The sequence below is a fragment of the Vidua macroura genome, chromosome 3, assembly GCF_024509145.1.
Source record: "Vidua macroura isolate BioBank_ID:100142 chromosome 3, ASM2450914v1, whole genome shotgun sequence".
Lineage (NCBI taxonomy): Eukaryota > Metazoa > Chordata > Aves > Passeriformes > Viduidae > Vidua > Vidua macroura.
The window spans coordinates 78,954,036-78,973,513 of record NC_071573.1 but is presented as its reverse complement, the minus strand read 5'-3'; the positions used below and the strand labels follow the sequence as shown (position 1 = coordinate 78,973,513).

Genomic DNA, 19,478 nt, shown 5'->3' with positions numbered 1-19,478 from the left:
GATCTCCCTCTGCCAGAATTACATTTCACCCATTTGGAGCTGATTTCAGCACAGTTGCTGAATTGGCTTTGTTAATTTCTTCCTTATCGTGGGAGCTCTGCCAAATGTCCTTGTGGTCTGTAAATTCTGCATTCCTTTTACCCACTATCAGCAGGACATTCTTCTTCCCAAGCTTTCTTAACACCACCCTCTCCCCACCAGGTCTGAGATCACTGAAGCACACCAAGCCCTTAAGTTTAACAAGGCAATTCTTCCAACATGTAGTTTATTTTTCTAATATTTTATGCTGGTTTTGGCTGGTGTGGAGTTAATTTTCTTCACAATGGCTGGCATGGGACTGTGTTTTGGATTTGTTCTGAACATAGGGTTAATAATATAGAGATGTTTTTGTTATTGCTGGGCAGGGCTTACACAGAGCCAAGGCCTTTTCTGAATTTTGTGCTGCCAGGCTGGTGGGGATGCTGGGGGAGCTTTGGAGGAGACCCAGCCGGGACAGGTGACCCCAGGTGACCAAAGGGACATTCCGGACCATGGAACATCATGCTTGGTATATAAGACAGGGGAAGAAGGAGGAAGGGGAGGACGTTTGCAGTGATGGATTTGTCTTCCCAAGTCACCGTGAGGTGTGATGAGGCCCTGCTCTCCTGGGGATGGATGAGCACCCACCTGCCAATGGGAAACACTGAATTCATTCCTTGCTTTGCTTGTGTGCGCGGCTTTTGCTTTCCCTATGGAACTGTCTTTACTTCAACCCGTGAGTTTCCTACCTTTACCCTTCCTTTACCCTCCGCGGTGCCGCGGGCGGGGGAGCCGGCGAGGGCTGCGGGCGGGCCCCCAAAACTCCGCTGGCTGGCCGGGGGCCGCGCCAGGCACGCTGGGGCGGGGAGTTCCGCCTGGGCGCCGCCTGTAGGCCAGGCCGTGATTACGAACTACATTTCCCACTGTGACTCGCGGCGCAGGGAGGCGATAAAAGGGGGAGCAGCTCAGGTGTCGCGCCGGAGGGCAGGTGCGGGCGGCAGGTCCGGCTCAGCTCGCCTGAGGACCGGTGCTCCCGAGGCCTCATGAAGCCGCAGGAGCCGCCGGAGAGCGGCGCCGCCGCCGCCGCCGCCGCGCTGGAGGCACTGAAGCAGCGGGCGTGCGAGAGCGTGGATCTGAACGCTGCGCGCCTGGGCGCGCTGAGCCGCGACATCTGGAGCCGTCCCGAGCTGGCGTACGCGGAGCACCAGGCGCACGACGCCCTGACCCGCTTTTTCTCCGGCGGGGACCTGCCTGGCGCCGCCTGGGCCGTGCAGCCGCGCTACAAGCTGGCCACAGCTTTCCGCGCCGACTGGGGCCCGGCGGCCCCGCGGGACCCGCTCCGCCTCGCCTTCCTCTGCGAGTACGACGCGCTGCCCGGGCTCGGGCACGCCTGCGGCCACAACCTCATCGCCGAGGTGGGAGCCGCTGCCGCGCTGGCGCTGAAGGCCGCCCTGGAGAGCCTGGCGGAGCCCGCGGCCGTGCAGGTGGGAGCCCTCCCGGGGGAGCGGTGGAAAGCGCTCCTGACAGCCCCTGACTCTGTGTGTGCGTTTGTGCTGCAGATCACGGTGCTGGGGACGCCCGCGGAAGAGCAAGGAGGAGGCAAAATAGATCTCATCAAGGCTGGAGCGTTCGATGGCCTGGATGTGGTTTTCATGGCACACCCTTCGCAAGAAAACGCTGCTTACCTGCCCGACGTGGCCGAGCATGAGTGAGTGGGTGGGTTCCGGTGGGAAGAGATGGGGTTTTTTTAGACTTTTGTCACCTTTCTGAGAAGGGGACCCTCTTTGGCAGTGGCTGAACCCGGAGCCTTGCAGTTGCCCTTCAGACAAAGGTACTTGCACGCAGCTAAGGAGCCAGATTAGTGTTAGGGAACGGCACTCTGAGCCGTTCTTCAAAAGTGCTGTGTTCAGCCTAGTGCTCAAAATCCCTGACTGATCTGAGATAATCTTCCATGCATCCCAAAAATCCATCTTTTGTTCTGATGTTTCTAGGCGTTTCTTTTAAACATTCATGTGATTATGCCATATGTTGAAGTAGAATTTAAAGATACAACTGCAGGGTCTCAAGGGTCGTCATTCAGTGCTTTCCTGGATGCCAGTCATGTGGTCCTCTATGCATTTTTAATCAGTTTGGAGGGTATTTCAGATTTGCCTTCCTCCTTTTGAAAAGAACTGGCTAGCTAAGCCTGACTGAAGTTTGGATCTGTAGTAACTTCCACACTAAATTTAGTCACGGCCATGTTGTGTGTATTAACTCTCACATCAACTTTTTGGTTTTGATCCAAAGTAGTACCTGTCTTTCCTTCATATTTGCCCGCAGTGTAAGGATGGACAGCAGTCCTACCCTCACACTGCTGCCTTTAATGCCAGCCATATAACTCTTCAAAAATTATACCTTGTCTTCTGATTAGCCCTGATGTTCAGAGATAGCACTGGTTCACTTCTGCTTTGAGTCACTTGGCTTATCTTAAAGTACACCTTGCTGGATGTGCATCCCCAGAATTGTACACAGTACATGAGGTGCGATTGCCTTAGATCTCACTCAGCTGCTGCATGGACCATTGTGTTTCCTTATAATTTTGGAGACAGCTGGCATGTTTGAGACTTCCTCTTCAGTCATTTTCAAGCAATCGACTCTTAGGCAAATGCTTGATCTTCAAGAACATGATTTCTAAAGTGTGCTTTGGAGCTTCATTCCTTTCTTGCTCTGCCAGTCTGCAAGGCCATGCTGTTCTTCCTTTGGTGCTGTAAACGTCTGTTTCCACAGTGTCCCAGCAATAGTCTGCCAGCAGGTTTTGCTCCTACATGTTATGTCACATTCTTCTATGTTTTATGTGATTCCTGATCCCAGAGGGTCTTACTTGCAGAGACTCCACTAGTAAACTCCCTCCGGTGCAACACTTTTTACAGGTATTACATTTGACTGTCTCAGACTAAATTCTGAATTATTTAAATAAGTAATTTTCCAGTCATTTGTGACTTGTACTGGGAACTGTTTTCAGATTGGCTGTGCTACTGCCCAGCTCTGATATGCTTGATTTTACTGACCGTTTTGCTATTAGCAGGGCTGTTTCCCTGCTTTGATAATTTGATTCTGTAAATGCCAAGCTACATGGTAAAACAGACAGGGTTAGTCTTCATCACCTGGCCAGTTCTCTGCTATATTCCTTCCTCGTGTTTCTAAAGAGTCTTGTTGTTTTACCCTCCTTCAAGACTTAGCCCAACTTGCCTTTGCTTTACCTTAAATAATCTTCAAGATGTAGTTTTCAATGATAGTTTCGTCTTTCTGCTTGCAATAACCTTTTGAGTTTGATACAGTAAGATTTGGAAATCTCTCTTCAGAGGTCAAGATCTGCAGTAGGATGCAAGTCCTAGATAGCCTTTAAACCTTTGAACATGGAGGAGGCATGGAATTGAAGTGCTGAGTGAAACAACTTATTATCTCCAAAAGCTTGAAATACTGAGTTTGTCATATTTTATGTAATTATGAGGTTTCAAAGGTAGAAAGACAGTTTTTCTAATTTTAATTGGTCTTTGGTTGTTTGCAGGGACTTTAAGGACTGGTGATCACTAAGTTGCTAGTATTTCTGTGTCTGCTGTTCTGAAAGCTGGCTTGTGTCTGAAATAAGATTAACATATTGGGATAACTGGTGAATACATGCCAAAGTTTGCTAATGCTTATTCACTTACCCTTCACTTAATCAGCATATTTATTGTTGGACAAACAGGATCCACATTCTTCTGCTGGTATTCTTAAACTGGCTTAGGGTGTTGTTATTCTGCAAAATCTGTTGGGTTTTCTGAGTGTCTGTGACATTTGTGTAGCAAAATAAGTACAAGTAAAGGAATGCTGAAAGAACTTTTTAAAATAAGAAACACATGTTCCTTGTGGAAGAGAGTACTGAAGCATGACTTTTTGCTGTATTTTGCCTTCTTTCTATTTTTTTTAAGAATGTCCAGGGATCTTTGTGAGTTGATTTGAGGGGATGCAGTCTAATACTTGGGATATTAATGGGCAAGTTTCTTACACTTCTTAATGATAATAATTTTTAAATAAAATTCCTAGTCTAGAGAATGGGTTCTGTAATTGTCTTGGAAGATTAGTTGGGATGGAAGAAGGCAAGCTTAATTTGGATTGCAGAAGTAATAAGAGATGTTTCCTGTTGCAACAGTACACTGCATTGTGTCCCTGTTTGCCATCCAGAATTTAAGTGCTGGTGTTAACTTGCAGCTGTGGCATGGTTCTGAGCACAAGGGGTCACTTCAGGATAACTGGTTAAGTTGGCATTTGTGCAAGACAGAGGCACAAGCAAGTTAGGCTGGTCATGGCTGGATAAGAGACAGGTTGTGTGTCTTGGGATAGGAGGAACGCTTGAAGATTGAGTTTTTTCTATAAAGGAGTAGGTATGGAGTACAGATTGTTTTGTGTATTTTATAAATAGTGAGACCTTATATGTAGATGTCAGTATTTAATATTTTCCTCTTTTGTGAACAGTTCTCATGTAGTCTGAAATACTAAGTTGTTTTGTAAGGCTAATAATAATGGCCCTCAGATGAAGCAAAGCATGAATTTTTACTGAATATGTTAAGGTGCAATATTTTATGACTTTTTAAAGTTGGAGGACAGCCTTTGCATTAGATTTCTTCCTTGTTGCAAGCCTTTCTACCACCTTTTTTGAAGGGTGCAAGGAGAGAACATCCTTGCTGTAGCATAATAATGTGTATTTTACAATAGGCTGTGCTTTTCCATACTCGTAAAACTTGACTTTTGTTATTTAGGCATGGGTTATATGTGATCTTACATGCTTTTACTATCTTACATACTGTACACATTTTATTTGACAAGAATTAGGACACTCAACTTCCAGTTTTGAATCAGAGAACAGGGTTTGTTATCCTCTGAGAAGAGTGTTCTTAAGTCTCAGAAGAGTCAGGCAGTATAAAAAAGGTGGGGGAGAAATTTAATTAATATGTGAAATGTGTACTTTTCAGGAAAAGGCTATATAAAGATGTTACCAGTAACTCCCTTGCCTGACTGGCTCTTGGTATCATTCCATTCTACTGGTTTTCTAGAAATCTTCCAGTGTTTTTTTGCACTCAAAGATAGTTTATCTATGCAACAGTCTAGTGCCAGGTAAATTGTTTGGTGTTAGGCTGCACAAAATTTAAATAACATAAATTTGTGGGAACAAAAGTAAGTTTTTCATTTCAAAGGTTTTTTGGGTTTTTTTTTTCAGTGAATGAGAAACAAATAAGCAATGCCTTTTATTTCCTAGTGTGACTGTGAAATACTATGGAAAAGCTTCTCATGCTGCTGCTTATCCTTGGGAAGGAGTTAATGCATTAGATGCTGCTGTTCTTGCATACAACAATCTGTCTGTTTTAAGACAGCAGATGAAACCGACCTGGAGAGTTCATGGTGAGATCTTTCTTAAACCTAATGTCCAGCAAGTTAGAGTTTAGGCTGCTGAAGTACTAACATAGAATATCATACATTCCAAAGTATGGCACTAAATCACTAAATTAGTATAGTCACTTCAAATATTATGAATCAGCACCATTTCATTTAAATGGTGTGTCTGCAATTTTGACAATCATGTCAGCATCCAGAACTAACTGCTCAAAACAGGCTGAGAGGTCAGATTTGAAAGGGAACTCCAATGCCCAGGTAAAGGCTAGACCAGTTTTAAATCTTGGAAGCTGCAGTTCAGAAAAAAAAAAAGAAAAAAATGCAAGGTTTATTTTGGTACACAGCCTTGAACTCCTTAATATATGTGGGTTTGCAAAAGTGTAAGATTAAATGCTTCCAAAAAGTGAAGTATTACTTATAGCATCACTTTTTGAGTAGACATTCTATTAATTAGATGGCATTTATTGGAAGGGTCTAGTAGTCTGGAATGAAATTTTTTTGGTGAAGTACAAAAAACAAATGATAGCAGAAGATCATAGTCCTGGTTAGTAGCCCAATCAACTAGATGTTCACTCTATTATAATATTTAATATCTAGTAGGTTTTGGATTAGAAAGGCCATTTTGCAGTAAGACATGTTAACCATTAAGCTTGTTCTCTTTCAACATCATGCATTTCTACCTATGAAGTGAGAAAGGTTCAAAAGGTGAGGTGAAGCTCCACTATAGATATAAACTCAGGGTTCCTTATTGCACCCAAGACAACTTTTTGCAAGTTCAAATTAAGAAACTTTGCCAATTCTACAGGACTTCTGAATGTGGAGCTGTTTATTTGGAATATTTGTTATGAGCTAAAAATCCTTCCAGATGTTCTGAGCTGATCATTATATATCTTGGCTGTTTATGCTGTATATAATACATGTGTGCATTTCTCTCCAGGATATCTGGATGGAAACCTAATCCTTCTAACTGTAGATGAAGCTATTTGCAGTTCTGCTGTGCAGCATGCCCAAATGAATTTCAGATAGCAGGCACAGCCTCTCTATCCTATTTCTCTGTAGAAAACAAGGCACATAATTAAGAGTTTTGGTGTCTGTAACTCATGTGTTGCAGGTTTAAGGATGAAGATACCAAAGTCTTCTGTTGAATCTAAGCCTAAACCCCTAAATACAGCTTTCTTTGTAGTTTCTGAAGGTTACATGGATAATGTTGGCAAAAAATCTAAGTACCTAAACAAGCCTTCTAGAGGTAATGCTTCCTGAACAGCAGCAAAACTGAAATTACTGTGTTGATACAGCTGCTGTCATTAACCTGATTTTTCAAAGTGGAAATATTTAAATTACTTCTGGGAAAGGACAAGCAGCCAGAGTGAGAGTGAATTTTAGGAATGCTTTCTTTACAACATTGTGTAGGAGACCTCAAATTGTAGACTTTCTGTATAATCAGTGGCTGAATTAAGTGATCCTAAAAATAGCAGTGTTACCCCACTTACAAAGACTGAAATAATTTCCATTGCTTGAAGTCTAGAATTTCTAACCAATGTTTCATGTACTGAAATATTGTTGTCCTGCGTTCATCTGAGATTTTGATGTTATCTTTCTCCCCTGCTTATGAGTGGACTATATGTTGCCCCCTTAAAAATGGGAATGTAGAATTTTTTTTTTTCCCTGATCAAGAAGTTGTATTAAACAGGTTGCAGAAAAATGTTTCCATCCAGAAGGGCAAATTGGGTGCTACTAATAGTGTGCAGGCAGCCTACATGTAATTCAGGTCTGCTGTCCAGTCCATATTGCAGTTGTATTGAAATTGAACTGTAGACCTATTCAGACTCTCTCCAGTTCCATTTACAATTGTGCTGGACAAGACAAGTGAAAACTGTTTACTCATGAAGCTACTTGTTCTGAGAAAGCTTGTTATGGGTATGTGTCATGCAAATTTGCATGAATACTTACTGCTTCCTTTCCTGTGATGTCTGTCCCTCTCATCTGAGCTGTTCCTATTGTTATGGACAAATACTGATACTGGATTAATTCAACACTGTTTTTTATTTTGACTGTATTTGACACTGAAGGGGGTGAAGTTCATAATCTTAATGGGTTTTCTGCACCAAAAGAAATGTTTTGTTGTCTATTTGCAACAAATTAGTGCTGTCTCTTCAGACCTCAGTGACACACATCAGTAACTTCTGCAATATTTCCATTTAAGGTAGAAGTTTCTCAGGTTCTACAGAAAACAAATCTAATTCCACATGAAAGAAATTGAGGGTAGAAGGCCAGGGAAACACCCTGTTGGAAGCAACTAGCTGTTAGTGCAGTGACATCTAATGTGGAACTGGGATCTATGATGTGTTCTTGTCAAAATATCTAAATATTACTGTATTTTATGGAAATGCCTTTGATGCCATAATGGTAAAAGATGTAGTTAGTCACACATTTCCTCAAGGGAGCACTTTCAGCTCAAACTGCAATTGTGACTAAAGCTACATGTATTATACATTCCAATATTTCTGAAGAATTAATATGAGCAATCTAAATGAACTTTCTGTGCACTGCAATGCATACATTATTCCAGTATTGCTGAGAAACTGATTCAGTTTTTCTTCAAGCTCACAAAATAAGTTGGAAACATTCTAATTGAGGAAACGTTTAAAAGTTGGAATCCAAGTTATCCCTTATAGCAGTTTTTTTTCTTGTTGGCAGACAGATTGGTTTATGACTCCAATGCATTTAATTTTAGGAGATTAATTAGAAATGCTAGTTTGGCTTGACTCTGGGATGTAAAACAGATGTCTAACCAAAGAATGCTGTGAAATTGTTCTGAAAGACATGAACCACGAATCTGACACAATGAAGAAACTTTGTCCACATACTGCATTTTTTACATTCTTTGTATTTCATGCTCAGCTGATGTTTTGTTGTTTTGTTTATATGTTTATAGTTCTTGACCCAGGAATTTCATGACAGGACTGAAGATCAAATTGCATCAATTGCATTTAATACTGACAACACAACTTTTCCCTTTCTGCAGGTGTAATAAAAAATGGTGGTGTGAAACCTAACATCATTCCTTCTTACACTGAACTAGAGTTTTACTTGCGTGCTCCTTCAAGGAAAGAGCTTTCTGTTCTGACAGAGAAGGTTGAAAACTGCTTCAAATCTGCAGCAGTGGCCACAGGATGCAAGGTAAGAATATATTCATTGTCATGTGTTTCTTTTACACAGACCAGAACAGGAAATTAATGTTTACTTTGTCTGCATAGTGTTTAGCTGAAGTAAATCTAAACTACTGTTACACTTTTTGCTGTTCTGTTGCCTTGTGTCCTGAAAGAAGGCTTGAGTTTATAAATGGAATGCCACAGAATCCTAGAGGAATCTGTGCTGGGAAAGACCTCTGGAGGTCATCTGGTCTAATTCTCTGTTCAGAGCAGGACCAATTAGAGCAGGTTGCTGAGTGCCGTGTGAACTTTTGAATATTTCCAAGGATGAAATTCTACCACCTCTCTCAAAAAGTGCTCTACACGCCTCGTGGTGAACAGGGCTTTTCCTAATGTTTGTGCTGCAATGACTTGAGCACTGACACAGGTTTCCTGTAGAGATTGCAGTGTTTCCATCTTTGGAGATACTCAAAAGCCACCTCAGAATGGTTCTGGGAAACCAGCTCTAGGTGACTGTGATTGAACAGGGGAACTGGAGAAGATGACCTCAGTAGGTACTTTCCCACGTCAACCCTCTGTGATTCTGTTGTATGCCGTGGGAATTTCCTTTGTTGATTCTTGTTGCATTATTTTGACATCTGAGACGTCTGGTTCTGCCTTCTCAGTACCCTTCCCATCTGGTAACTCTAGAGAGCAGTAAGATGCCCTGCTAACCTTCTGTTCTGTGAAGGCTCAGCAGATCAAGTTCTTTCAGCCTGTCCTTGTACATCGTGTTCTCCACCTGATCATCTTGGTGGCCTTCCCCTGACCTAGCTCCAGTCTTGATTTGAGGAGAAACTAAACAAACACAGCACCAGATGTGGTCTCACAGGGGTTGTCTACATCAGTAATAAAAATACTAAAGCACTAATGGCACCAGTCTCAGTTGCAGATGAGTGGTACAAGTAACAGGTAGCAGTGTGGTATTTTGTGCTGCTGATTATAAAACACTTGGAGCTTGCATGTCTTGTGTTATCTGAGCCAGACATGTTGTCATGGAAAGCTAGACTTGGTGATGCACTATCTGCTCTTAAATGAGTTCCATCTTGTATGCTGGATGTTCACAATCACCTTTTGATTCGTGAGCCTGGACATGAGTTCTAGGAGGATTTATTTGCTCTGTAATCCCTCTGGGAACTTGAGGCTAGGATGGCCTGAGGAGTGTGTAGTTTTCAAGGACCTCCTCTTGGCCCTTCAAGAAGATGTGACCTTTAGCTGTTGTTCAGTGAGCTGGAACATCCCTCTGTTTCAGTGACACTTAAAAAAATAATAGCTCCAGACTGCATTTCTGCTTCTCTTACTCTGCATCCTTGGATGCATCTTGCCTGATCCCATGTACATTCAATTTCTTTAAGTGTCCTGTAATTTCTTTTCGTTTTGCTGTGGGTGATGCTTCTATCCTACAGATAGTGCTGCTAGGCTCAGAGACCTGGGAGGCTTGATGGCAAAGCTCACCTGTAGAAACAAGCAAAACAGGTATTGGGTCTTCTGTCTCTTTTTTTCCCATATTCTTGGTCATTAGGTCCATTGCCCCATTGAACAGCAGGCTCATCTAGCAACTGAGTGATTTTTCAATTAGCATTCTCATTTCTTTTGCTTTTAGTAAATGGAAGTGTGTCTCATCTAGCTGGTTCAAGCAGTATGATTACCTTTTTTGTGTTGCTAAGATAGATGGTTCTACTTGCTGTGTTAATTACAAGCTTATGACTAATTCAGCTGTAAAAAGAATGTATGTGATCATCAAAACAAATAGGTACGGGGTATGTGAACGTTAGCATGTCACTTTTACAGTCTTTTTGAGACATTAGATGTTATTTTCCTACCGTGTCCCCTTCACTATATCTAGAAAAGAGTTTCAGAAAGTGCACTTTATGCAGAATGAAAGTTAAGACCTCTTGAAATTTGACATTGATAGGTTTTTCCATTTGTTTTCAAATTTCTTACCTGTATGAAGCCATTTCATGAATGCAGTTGTAGTTATTGGAAGCATTCTAAAAAAAGGTAACATACAGTTTGATAAAAGCCTATGTTTATTTCTATGTAGTTTAGTAGTACCTGCAGGTGAAATCATTAGACACTGTTACAGGAAATATTTGTTTCCTAATATTGGCGAAAATTTTGAAATCCTTTCTTCTGGAATTTGGCTGCCTAGTGCAAACTGAACAGAACACCAGCTGTGTTTTGTTGGAGGGTAATATTTGGCAGAATGTTATATTTTTGAAAGAAACTTAGCACTTAATGTCCGTTTTGCCTTGAGCTTGAAGTCTGGATATGTAGGGGTTTTTTTTGGCCCTCAGATTTTTTACATTGAACTAGCTTACACTGGAGAAAAACTTACAATAATTTGGGGTTTTTGTCTAGGTGGAAATAAAAGGTGGTGAAAATGATTACTACAATGTGCTTCCAAATAAGAGCCTGCAGAAAATTTACAGGAAGAATGGGAAGAAACTTGGAATAGATTTTATATCAGAAGATGCTATCTTGAATGGTTTGTCAGGTAACTCCAGCTGCATTTTTCATTGTATCTTAAGCTTAGGTTGATCAAGCTTCAAGTGTATAAAATAACAGATTAGAACTAAGTTAAACACAGTTTGGTCAGAAGAAAAAGCCAAATTACAAAGCTAAAGCTCTGTAGAAGGTTTATATCTCTAGCCTGTGTTTCTGTATTTGTTATAGAAGCTAAGAACAGGTAAGAAAAGCAGTAAATACCTTCTTGTAATAGTTCTGAAAATATTTCAAGTAATAAACAGTTTGGCTGGGGGAAGGGATGGAAAGCTAAGAGCAGTCTTTCTGAGAACATGAGGATGTGTAATGAATTGTCTCTCATTCTGTGACATTAAAATACAGAATCCTGGTTTGCTATAAATGGGGATGAGACTTTGTTTTTAGGAACCTTGTTTAATAATATTTTCCAAGCTTACATATAAACAAATATACTGGAGTCTAACAATTATTTTAGTGGGAGGTTTTGGAGGGATTTATAACTTGAAGTTTAAGAGTCTCACTAACTCTAATTTAACCTTTTCATTAACAAGTAATTACATGCCTCTAATTTTAGTTCATGAGTTCAACAGATTAGTTTTCCAAAGGGTGCACTTCAAGTAGGTGTTCACTTTTGGGTCTTGACTGTCTCAAATTATTTAACTATTTTGGTCTCTGAGCTATAACAGAAATGGGAATTCTTGAATACTTAGGTGGATTTCTTGTTATCCTTAACATTTTTTTTCAGAATCTTCCTGGAGGAGCTCTATTCAAGTCTCAACTTCTGCTGATGCTTTGAGGCTTCGCTACTGTACTTAACTGTATTTATGAACATTTTTACTCCATTCATGCTAAAGGTTTTTCTCTTAGAAGGAAGATACTGTTCTCAGTAAAAAGTTATTTTAATTAGTTTGATTGTGGTACTTGTCTTCTCTATATTAAATGCAGATTATCTTTGGAGTTTGGACAAATTTGGTGTTTAGGAGCAGCTCTCCAAACTTCTTTTTGTGGGTAGGGGAGACATTGTAGCTAATGTTATTCTTGGTATCTAATGGTGATGGGATTTTTTCTGTTTCTTACTTCCCTTCCAAATTAAACAGTGGTTCATTGTCTTGTGTTTAAAAATAAATTATGACTTAAGGCAGATTTCTTCCTGCTTTCTTCAGTGTAATACAAATAAGATTTACTGCTTTGCTTGTTTAGCCAAAGAAAGGGGCTGAGGAACCTTAAAATGTTTACTGTAGTGCAACTTTCTGGAGCTTTGCTAGTTGGTTCCTTCAAACCATTGTAGTAAGGATGATCATGAATATCAGTGATTTTGCTTTTGTTCAGAGGTCTTGAAGTGAACTTTTCAGAGACACCCAGGTGCAATAGGGCTTTCATATGTAAGTTATATGATATGCTCAATGTTAACCATTAACTGCTTAAACCAAAACTCCCTGTATGGCTGTCCTGTCCTTGAATTGCGTGTCAGATGTCAAAATGTGCTTGAGCAATTGCTTTATCTCATACTGCAGTAGGGTTTTACTGAATTTTCTTTCCACAGCCTCTCCTCTGAATTTTTGCAGTGGGAGTTCAGGAGAGATAACAAAGCACAGTCTCCAGAGCCATAGGAGTGGAACTTTGTATGCTACCCTTTTCTTGGGGGGGATGTTGAGTATTTTGTGTCATCTTTCTCAAGACCTCTATTTCTGTTTAGTTTTCATGTGGTTTTCAATGTTTTCTTTTAGGATGTCAGTTTCTTCTGTTGAAAGGGAAGGAAGATAGCTCAGTTGCTTCTCCATGTCTGTGCAGCAGAACAGTCGTTAAGAGCTGAGCGCACTCGCTGCCACCTCTGCATGGGTATTAGTGTCGCTCTGCTCCCAGGTATCGCTCTAGGCAGATAAGCGTCACCACTGAGTACCTCAAGTCACAGGCTCTGGTGTGCCCCATGCAGCTCTGCTCACTGGGCACACAGCCAGGGGGATGTGACATCATGTGAGACTGAGCTAGCTTGGACCAGGTGCTGGGACCTGTTTCTCCTTCTGCTGTTCGTAGGGTAGCTTCACTACAGGATATCCATAACCTCCTAAAGCAGATGGCTTAGTTAAGCATGTCTTAGTTGAGGCACCGATGCCTGTGATAACTTAATCTAGTCAAAATGTGGTATTCATGGGGTTCATTGGCTTCCTTTATCAGTGCACGAAACTGATAAAGAAGATCTTAAGAAGGTCTAGTATATTTGAAAATTCCACTTTTGAAGCTTGGGACTGTGTATAAATGTTTCCTGGAATCTTTTGTGTTTTCCTCTCTGTTCATGTCTGTAGTTATACTGACTCCATTAAATATGCAGTGACTTGAAGAGGCTTCAGGATATATTTTTGAGAGGCTGGAACTCCAATATCTCTCTGTTGAAGATAGCACAGGATTATGTATATTGCATTGATAACTGCAATTACTTATGCTTCCAGAAAGAATCCCAATCTGTATGTGTCTAGCTTTTATGGAATGCTTTCCATAAAATGCTTTTATGGAAACTATTGGAACACCTGATGTTCTAAACACACCGCTATGTTATACCCATAAAGGATGTAACATTTTGTCTGATAGAGGGGAAGATTTAGCTGTCACATTTTTATTAAAAGCTGCCTGGATTTTGCCTCTCCATATTACTAGAAAATACCCAATTTAAATGTCTTCTACTCTGCAAAAATAACATGTCAACTGGTAGTATATTGAATATGGATATAAATTTAGGAAGAATGACATGACTGAGAGCTGTGATACAGTGAAATTTCTAATGCTTCATTTGCTAAGGGAAAAGGGCAGTGCAGTCATTGCAGCAGTTTGTGTACTGGGACTTAGTAAGGCATGTTTAGAACCCTTGGTTTATTCTGGAGTGTGCAGAACTTCTGGTTTGTCTGTCCAGATTGACCAAAGAATGAATCAGTACTGTGAACTACTGGAAATTAAAATAATTTATTGCTGTGCCAAGAGTTGGATTTTCTCCAAATGCATCCTAGATTTATGGGAAGAGATGTGTTTGAACAAGCTTTGCTGTTTCCCTTACCTGTAAGCAGAGTAAATAGCAAATGCTTGTCCTTGTAATGTAGGCTCTGTGGACTCACTTTCAGTAACTGTAGGCTTCCAAGTAAAATCTGTATTCTTCAAGCATTTACTAAATCTTAAGGCACTAGCAATAGCTCCTCTTCATAAAGTATCACAATATAGAGGCTACCTGATGTGTTAAAATTAAGTTTTATACACCATTGCTAAAGAAACAAATTCTTGAGTCTCTGGTTGGGATGTAGTTGTAGACTCTTGGATGATTTACCATGAAGAATCTTCTGCTTTGGGATGATATAATTCAGTAGATAAGGCTGTGAGGTAGGTGCTTGATAACATACTGAGAGTGATAGGCATGAAAGAATCAGCATTAAAATCTGCAGCATTGCTATCAGGTGTTTTTCTCCAAAACCCTAGCATTTTGTCTGGAGTTAATTCTGAATTTATTTCAGGGGTGCTTGTGCTGTTGAGATTTCCATAACTGAGAATAATCAAAACGCATGGGGGTAAAAACAGTTACCCTCAATCTGTTTTTGTTTAAAGATAAATAGTTTCTACTTTAGTCCCCTACAGAATGCTGAATATTTGTGTATTGGTGAGAAGCAGGAATTGTTTGGCCTAGTTCTAAAGGGCTCTAACAGGGAAATAGCTGAAATGCCTGACACTCCCAAGGTTTGCTGCTTTCCTGTTTCTGAATTAACAGTTTACTATTAGGAGGTGCTTAATAAAAATGAGTAGTAAAAGGAATAGGAACATGCTGATACATCTTCCTTGCAGTCCAGTAACTGACCATTGATCAGACGTGCACTGGAGAGCAGCGTCTAAAGATGGATAGTTAGGGAAAACACCTGGGTGACAGGAGATATTTGTATGGATAGTGGCTCTTTAGAAATGTTCTTATTTTAGTATTTGGGGAAAAGGATACTCCATTTTAGATATGGGCTGGAGAGAATGTCTATCATGCATTTTCTTACAGCATTCAAAACTGCCCAACACTATTTTGTTACGAAAATCTCTCTGCTGCTTCTAGGTTCCACGGACTTTGGAAATGTTACATTTGTGGTCCCTGGGATTCATCCTTATTTTTATATTGGCTCTGATGCGTTGAATCATACTGAGCAGTACACAGAAGCTGCAGGTGAGTGAAAGTGAAAACAATTAACATTAATAGCAGAGTTGCAGAAAAATCTGACAGATGTAGAATTTCTTGGTTTGTGTTTGAGGTTATATGTATATGGGTAGGATAGCCACTCCTCATACTTAAAGATAATATCATCTAGACAAAAGAAATTAGAAGGATTATCCATAACAGCATATTCAGAAGAATTTCTAAACATGAGCTGAAAGATAAAAGTAATTTTTGCTCCTAAAATACAGTACTTTTGAAACATAACAGTGCTAGTTTATGAGAATAATGTGAACACTCAACATTCCTGTTCTCAGTTGTTTATATCAGTAGCAGAAAATTAAGTACTTGAAAAAGAAAAAAAATGTTTTAAGGCATGGGAAAATATGCAAGCAGATATTTAAGAAAATCTTCTTGCAGCTGAAACTTATAATCTTACTTTATAGAATATCCCTTATGCAGTAAGCAAGTGGTTTAGTATTGGTAATCTAACCTGAAATTCCTCTTACTTTTTTTCCTGCAGGGTCACAGACTGCTCAGTTCTATGCCTTGCGCACAGCTAAAGCTTTGGCAATGACCGCACTGGATGTCATTTTCAAGCCAGGTCTGTTAGAAGAAGTCAGGGAAGACTTTAGAGAAGTGAAGCTGAAAGAAGAGGAACAAGCAAATCCAGTAGAACCTAAAAAAGAATCTGGTGTTGCTGAAGGAGCATGTGCATCACACTAAACTTGATTAAAGCTTTCTCAGTAGCATTGACATAATGGAGATGCTGTATTTAAATCCCAGTAGGGGCTGGATAAATACATAGCTGAAGAAATTATGATTTGATTTAATTTGGACTTTAGGAGAAGTAAATAGTATAATTGCTTTCAAAAAATGTGAAATTTCATCTAGCTGTAATGTTTGTGTTTGCTATGGTGATGATTTTCATACAGAGATCTCAAATATGTTCTCTTTAATTTGCAGTGTTGAATAAATTATAGTGTTTAGATCCCTTGTCAGTGATTTTCTATGTAGTGCTATATTAATATTCCTTATAGGGGAAGTATGGCAGTTTTCTGTTCTAAAATAAGCACTTTTCATTCAGTGATCATATGCTGAATCTGATCTGTGAAGCTTTTATGGAATTTCTGGTCAGTCACTTTTCTTGGGACAAGATGGAGACTTAAAAAATGAGCTGGTTTCACTGGAGAGAAGGGGCTATGTTTGGAAATATACTTGGTTTTGATAATAGTAGCTTCTAGCAATGGAAGAGGACTGTATAGGAATGCAATCTGTAAAGCTTGATTGTCCTGAAACGCATTGATTTTCCTCCTAATAAATTTCGGAGGTGTTGTGGAGAAGTCATGGATCACAAAATTGAAAGCAGCTAAATGTTTGTTTGATTAAATCAACACATTTAAACTACTGCAGGAAAAATTCTGCTCTGAGGCAATACAGGTGTCCATGCAAGGTGTTGCATTAGCTTAACTGAAGGAGGTGTATAAATTTAGCTAAACCAGTGGAAATCTTTGTCACAAAGCTACAAGTGTGGTGCCATGAAGCAATAAATGGTTGTGTGCAAGTCCCTCTAGTAAGCTCAGAGGAGCTTGCAGTGAGGACTGCTGGCTTTTTTAACCTGTTTGTTCCCATGTCCTAAGCAGCAGATCTGTTAAGTCTTGCCAGTTGTCCTTTCTGCGTGTTGTGTGGTTAGTCCACTTAGTCTTTGTTATTTTGCTTCCCAGGGACATTGATACTGCAGTTTTATCAAGGTGATGTTTTGTGTGCCCAAACATGTTAGGGTGTCTTTTAATTCACTGGTTAAAGGATCTCGTGAGTACACAGAAGAGAAGTCAGTGGACAGATGGAGTGAGAAAGCAACTTACTGATCAGCATTTTCCTGAGCACAGGTATTACTGTAAGCTTCAAAAAGGAAGTCAGAATAACTGTCTTTCAGTAAACTTTTTCAACAGTCTCTAAATGGTAAACTCTAAAATTCTGTTCAGCATTTATAGTTTATTGATTTCTATTCAATTTAATGATTTCTATATTAATTTTAATTTTATATTCACTTTAAGCCAGTATCCTTGCTTTCATTAGCAAATGGTTTTCACAGATGGATATGTGAAATAGATGGTGGGATTCTGAGCTATAGACGTGTCCAGGATAGTAAGTTGAATACTAAATCCAACAAAATTTGTTCTAAGGTTTGTCAGAGGAACTTTATCCTTAACTTTTAATTTACAGTCTGCCTTGCCAGTTCTTGGACACAATTGCAATTCACTAAGATCTACTGAGTTAACAGGCTAGTGCATTGATTTCCTTAGCACACATGACTTTCTATTTCCTTCTGCAAGAGCTGCTTAACTCATTGCTTTGCTGTTTATAAGATGGAGTGTTTGGATCCCACATAGATAGCACATGCTGTGTTGTTGTGTTTCCTACAAGCTGATATGCATTAAAGCCTTCTCAGTTCTTTTTGTCCAGATATCTTGGCTGCATCATATCCAAGATCAGTTAATTAAACTTCTCTGAACTAGAAGTGTGTCTTCCTTTTGTTGTAATCATTGCTGGAATTAAAATAGAATTGAAGTACTGATTAAAGATAAGTTGATATTAATAAGGGAATTTAATTGTGATTGAATTTTCTTGTCCTTTGCTTAATATTGTGATGCTGCATGATTTTGAGTAGCAGGTTTGATTTTTTTTTTCCCCTAGTTTGTTATGATTATATAAGATTGAGGGTGGTTTAAGCTTTCCATTTTGATCTGTGTTTGTGAAGGTTAATGCTTTTCAAATACAGTATTTAATGTCAGTCTTTATAATCTCATGGCTGTTTTAACTGTTAAAGCATGCTGGAATTGATAGAAGTCAGAATGTGAGCTTGTGAGTGATCACTGAAGGATCTCTGTTAGGCTAAAGCTGGTCTAGCCTCCAGCACTAGTGCCTCCAGCACTAGTGCCTCCAGCACTAGTGCCTCCAGCACTGGCTTCATTTGCCAAATCCTTGAATCCTTGTTCAGCCTCCATTCTCAATTCCCTATGTGAGCTAATTCCAGTTTGTGTCAAAATCTTCATTCTTGAGGTCCAGAACTAAAGCAGTTTGGGATTTAACCTTGCAATTTTACTATCACAGTGATACTATGTATGGGAGAATTTTAGTTCCCATGGGAATAAGACTTTGATTTTCAGTCATTTATGCTCACAATTCACGAATATATGAAAATATCCAACGTGCTTTTTAACTGCAGTCATCCCCAAGCCGTTTGTAATTTAAGAGTATTGGGATATTTGTCAGGAATAGTAGTAATAAATCCAAACGTGTGGGTAATGGACTGTAATACCTGAAATTATTCTGAGCTGCTGATGGCAAATGACAGCTGTGAAAGGATGAGGTGATGATGTCCAGACGTTGTGAAGAACTTAAAGCCTCTGCCAGCATATCAAACTACTGTATTTCCTTATTTAGTATCTGTCTGAGAACCTGAGTAAAAGATATATTTGGTTTAAAGCAAAACAAAAAGCACTTGTTTAAAGCAAAACGAAAAATAAAACATGAAATGTGATGGGTTTATTTTTATGAAAAGTCTTGAAGGAGAGAACTTGCAACCCACTGTGTTACTGGTATAGAAGAGCCCAGCAGTCTTTCTTCAAACCATAATTGGGATGCAGTTTTATGTTGTGAATCTTATTTCTGTAATTGCTTCCCCCTACTGTGAGTGCTCTGTACCTGCTCCCATTGCAGTCACAAGGAGCAGGACTATGTTCCTGTGAGGAAGTGTCATGAGACATTAGCTGTTGGAGTCTCTCTAGTATTCATGGAGTGATCTCATAACTTGCTAGCAGCATTCCTGAAAACAGACTTTTATTTAGAGCAAAATGTTTAAGAATAAATAATTTGGAAATAACAAAAAGTCAGTCTACATTATTTCCTTTTTACTCCTGAGGTTTGCAACTTTCTTGTCCTGCAGGTAGCAGCCCTCCACGGAGCCTTTGTCCACCAGACTGTTTCATTGACTGCTGCTGCCACCCGCATTTTGTTGTTACTAGGGAGCAAAAGTGCATCCTGCATAAGTGCTCATACTCAAACCATACTAAGCCAAAGCTGGATAAGATTGCTGCTAGTTTAAATTCCTCTAGGCACTGATGGAAGCCAGAAGTATCTGACAAACTCACTGAAGATTTTTCTTGAGCTACAACTGCGTCTAATGTCCTTATTTAAAAATAAAG

At 39.8% G+C, this 19,478-nt stretch overlaps 1 protein-coding gene across 1 annotated transcript; it reads left to right on the top strand.

The window, feature by feature from the left end:
* The first annotated feature begins 1,004 nt into the window (after positions 1-1,004).
* PM20D2 (peptidase M20 domain containing 2) lies at positions 1,005-17,893 on the top strand. Its single transcript, XM_053973986.1, has 7 exons — positions 1,005-1,502; positions 1,578-1,726; positions 5,294-5,436; positions 8,453-8,607; positions 10,980-11,115; positions 15,175-15,282; positions 15,794-17,893. The coding sequence occupies exons 1-7, from the start codon at positions 1,062-1,064 to the stop codon at positions 15,994-15,996; spliced, it is 1,335 nt and encodes a 444-aa protein (XP_053829961.1). The 5' UTR covers positions 1,005-1,061; the 3' UTR covers positions 15,997-17,893.
* The last annotated feature ends 1,585 nt before the right edge of the window (positions 17,894-19,478 follow it).

Bases quoted from the DNA above. Each gene is read 5' to 3' on its own strand.
- PM20D2 (XM_053973986.1), top strand. From the start codon at position 1,062: ATGAAGCCGCAGGAGCCGCCGGAGAGCGGCGCCGCCGCCGCCGCCGCC. The intron at 1,503-1,577 runs GTGGGAGCCCTC...TTTGTGCTGCAG, and splicing joins CGGAGCCCGCGGCCGTGCAG to ATCACGGTGCTGGGGACGCC. The intron at 1,727-5,293 runs GTGAGTGGGTGG...TTTATTTCCTAG, and splicing joins CCCGACGTGGCCGAGCATGA to TGTGACTGTGAAATACTATG.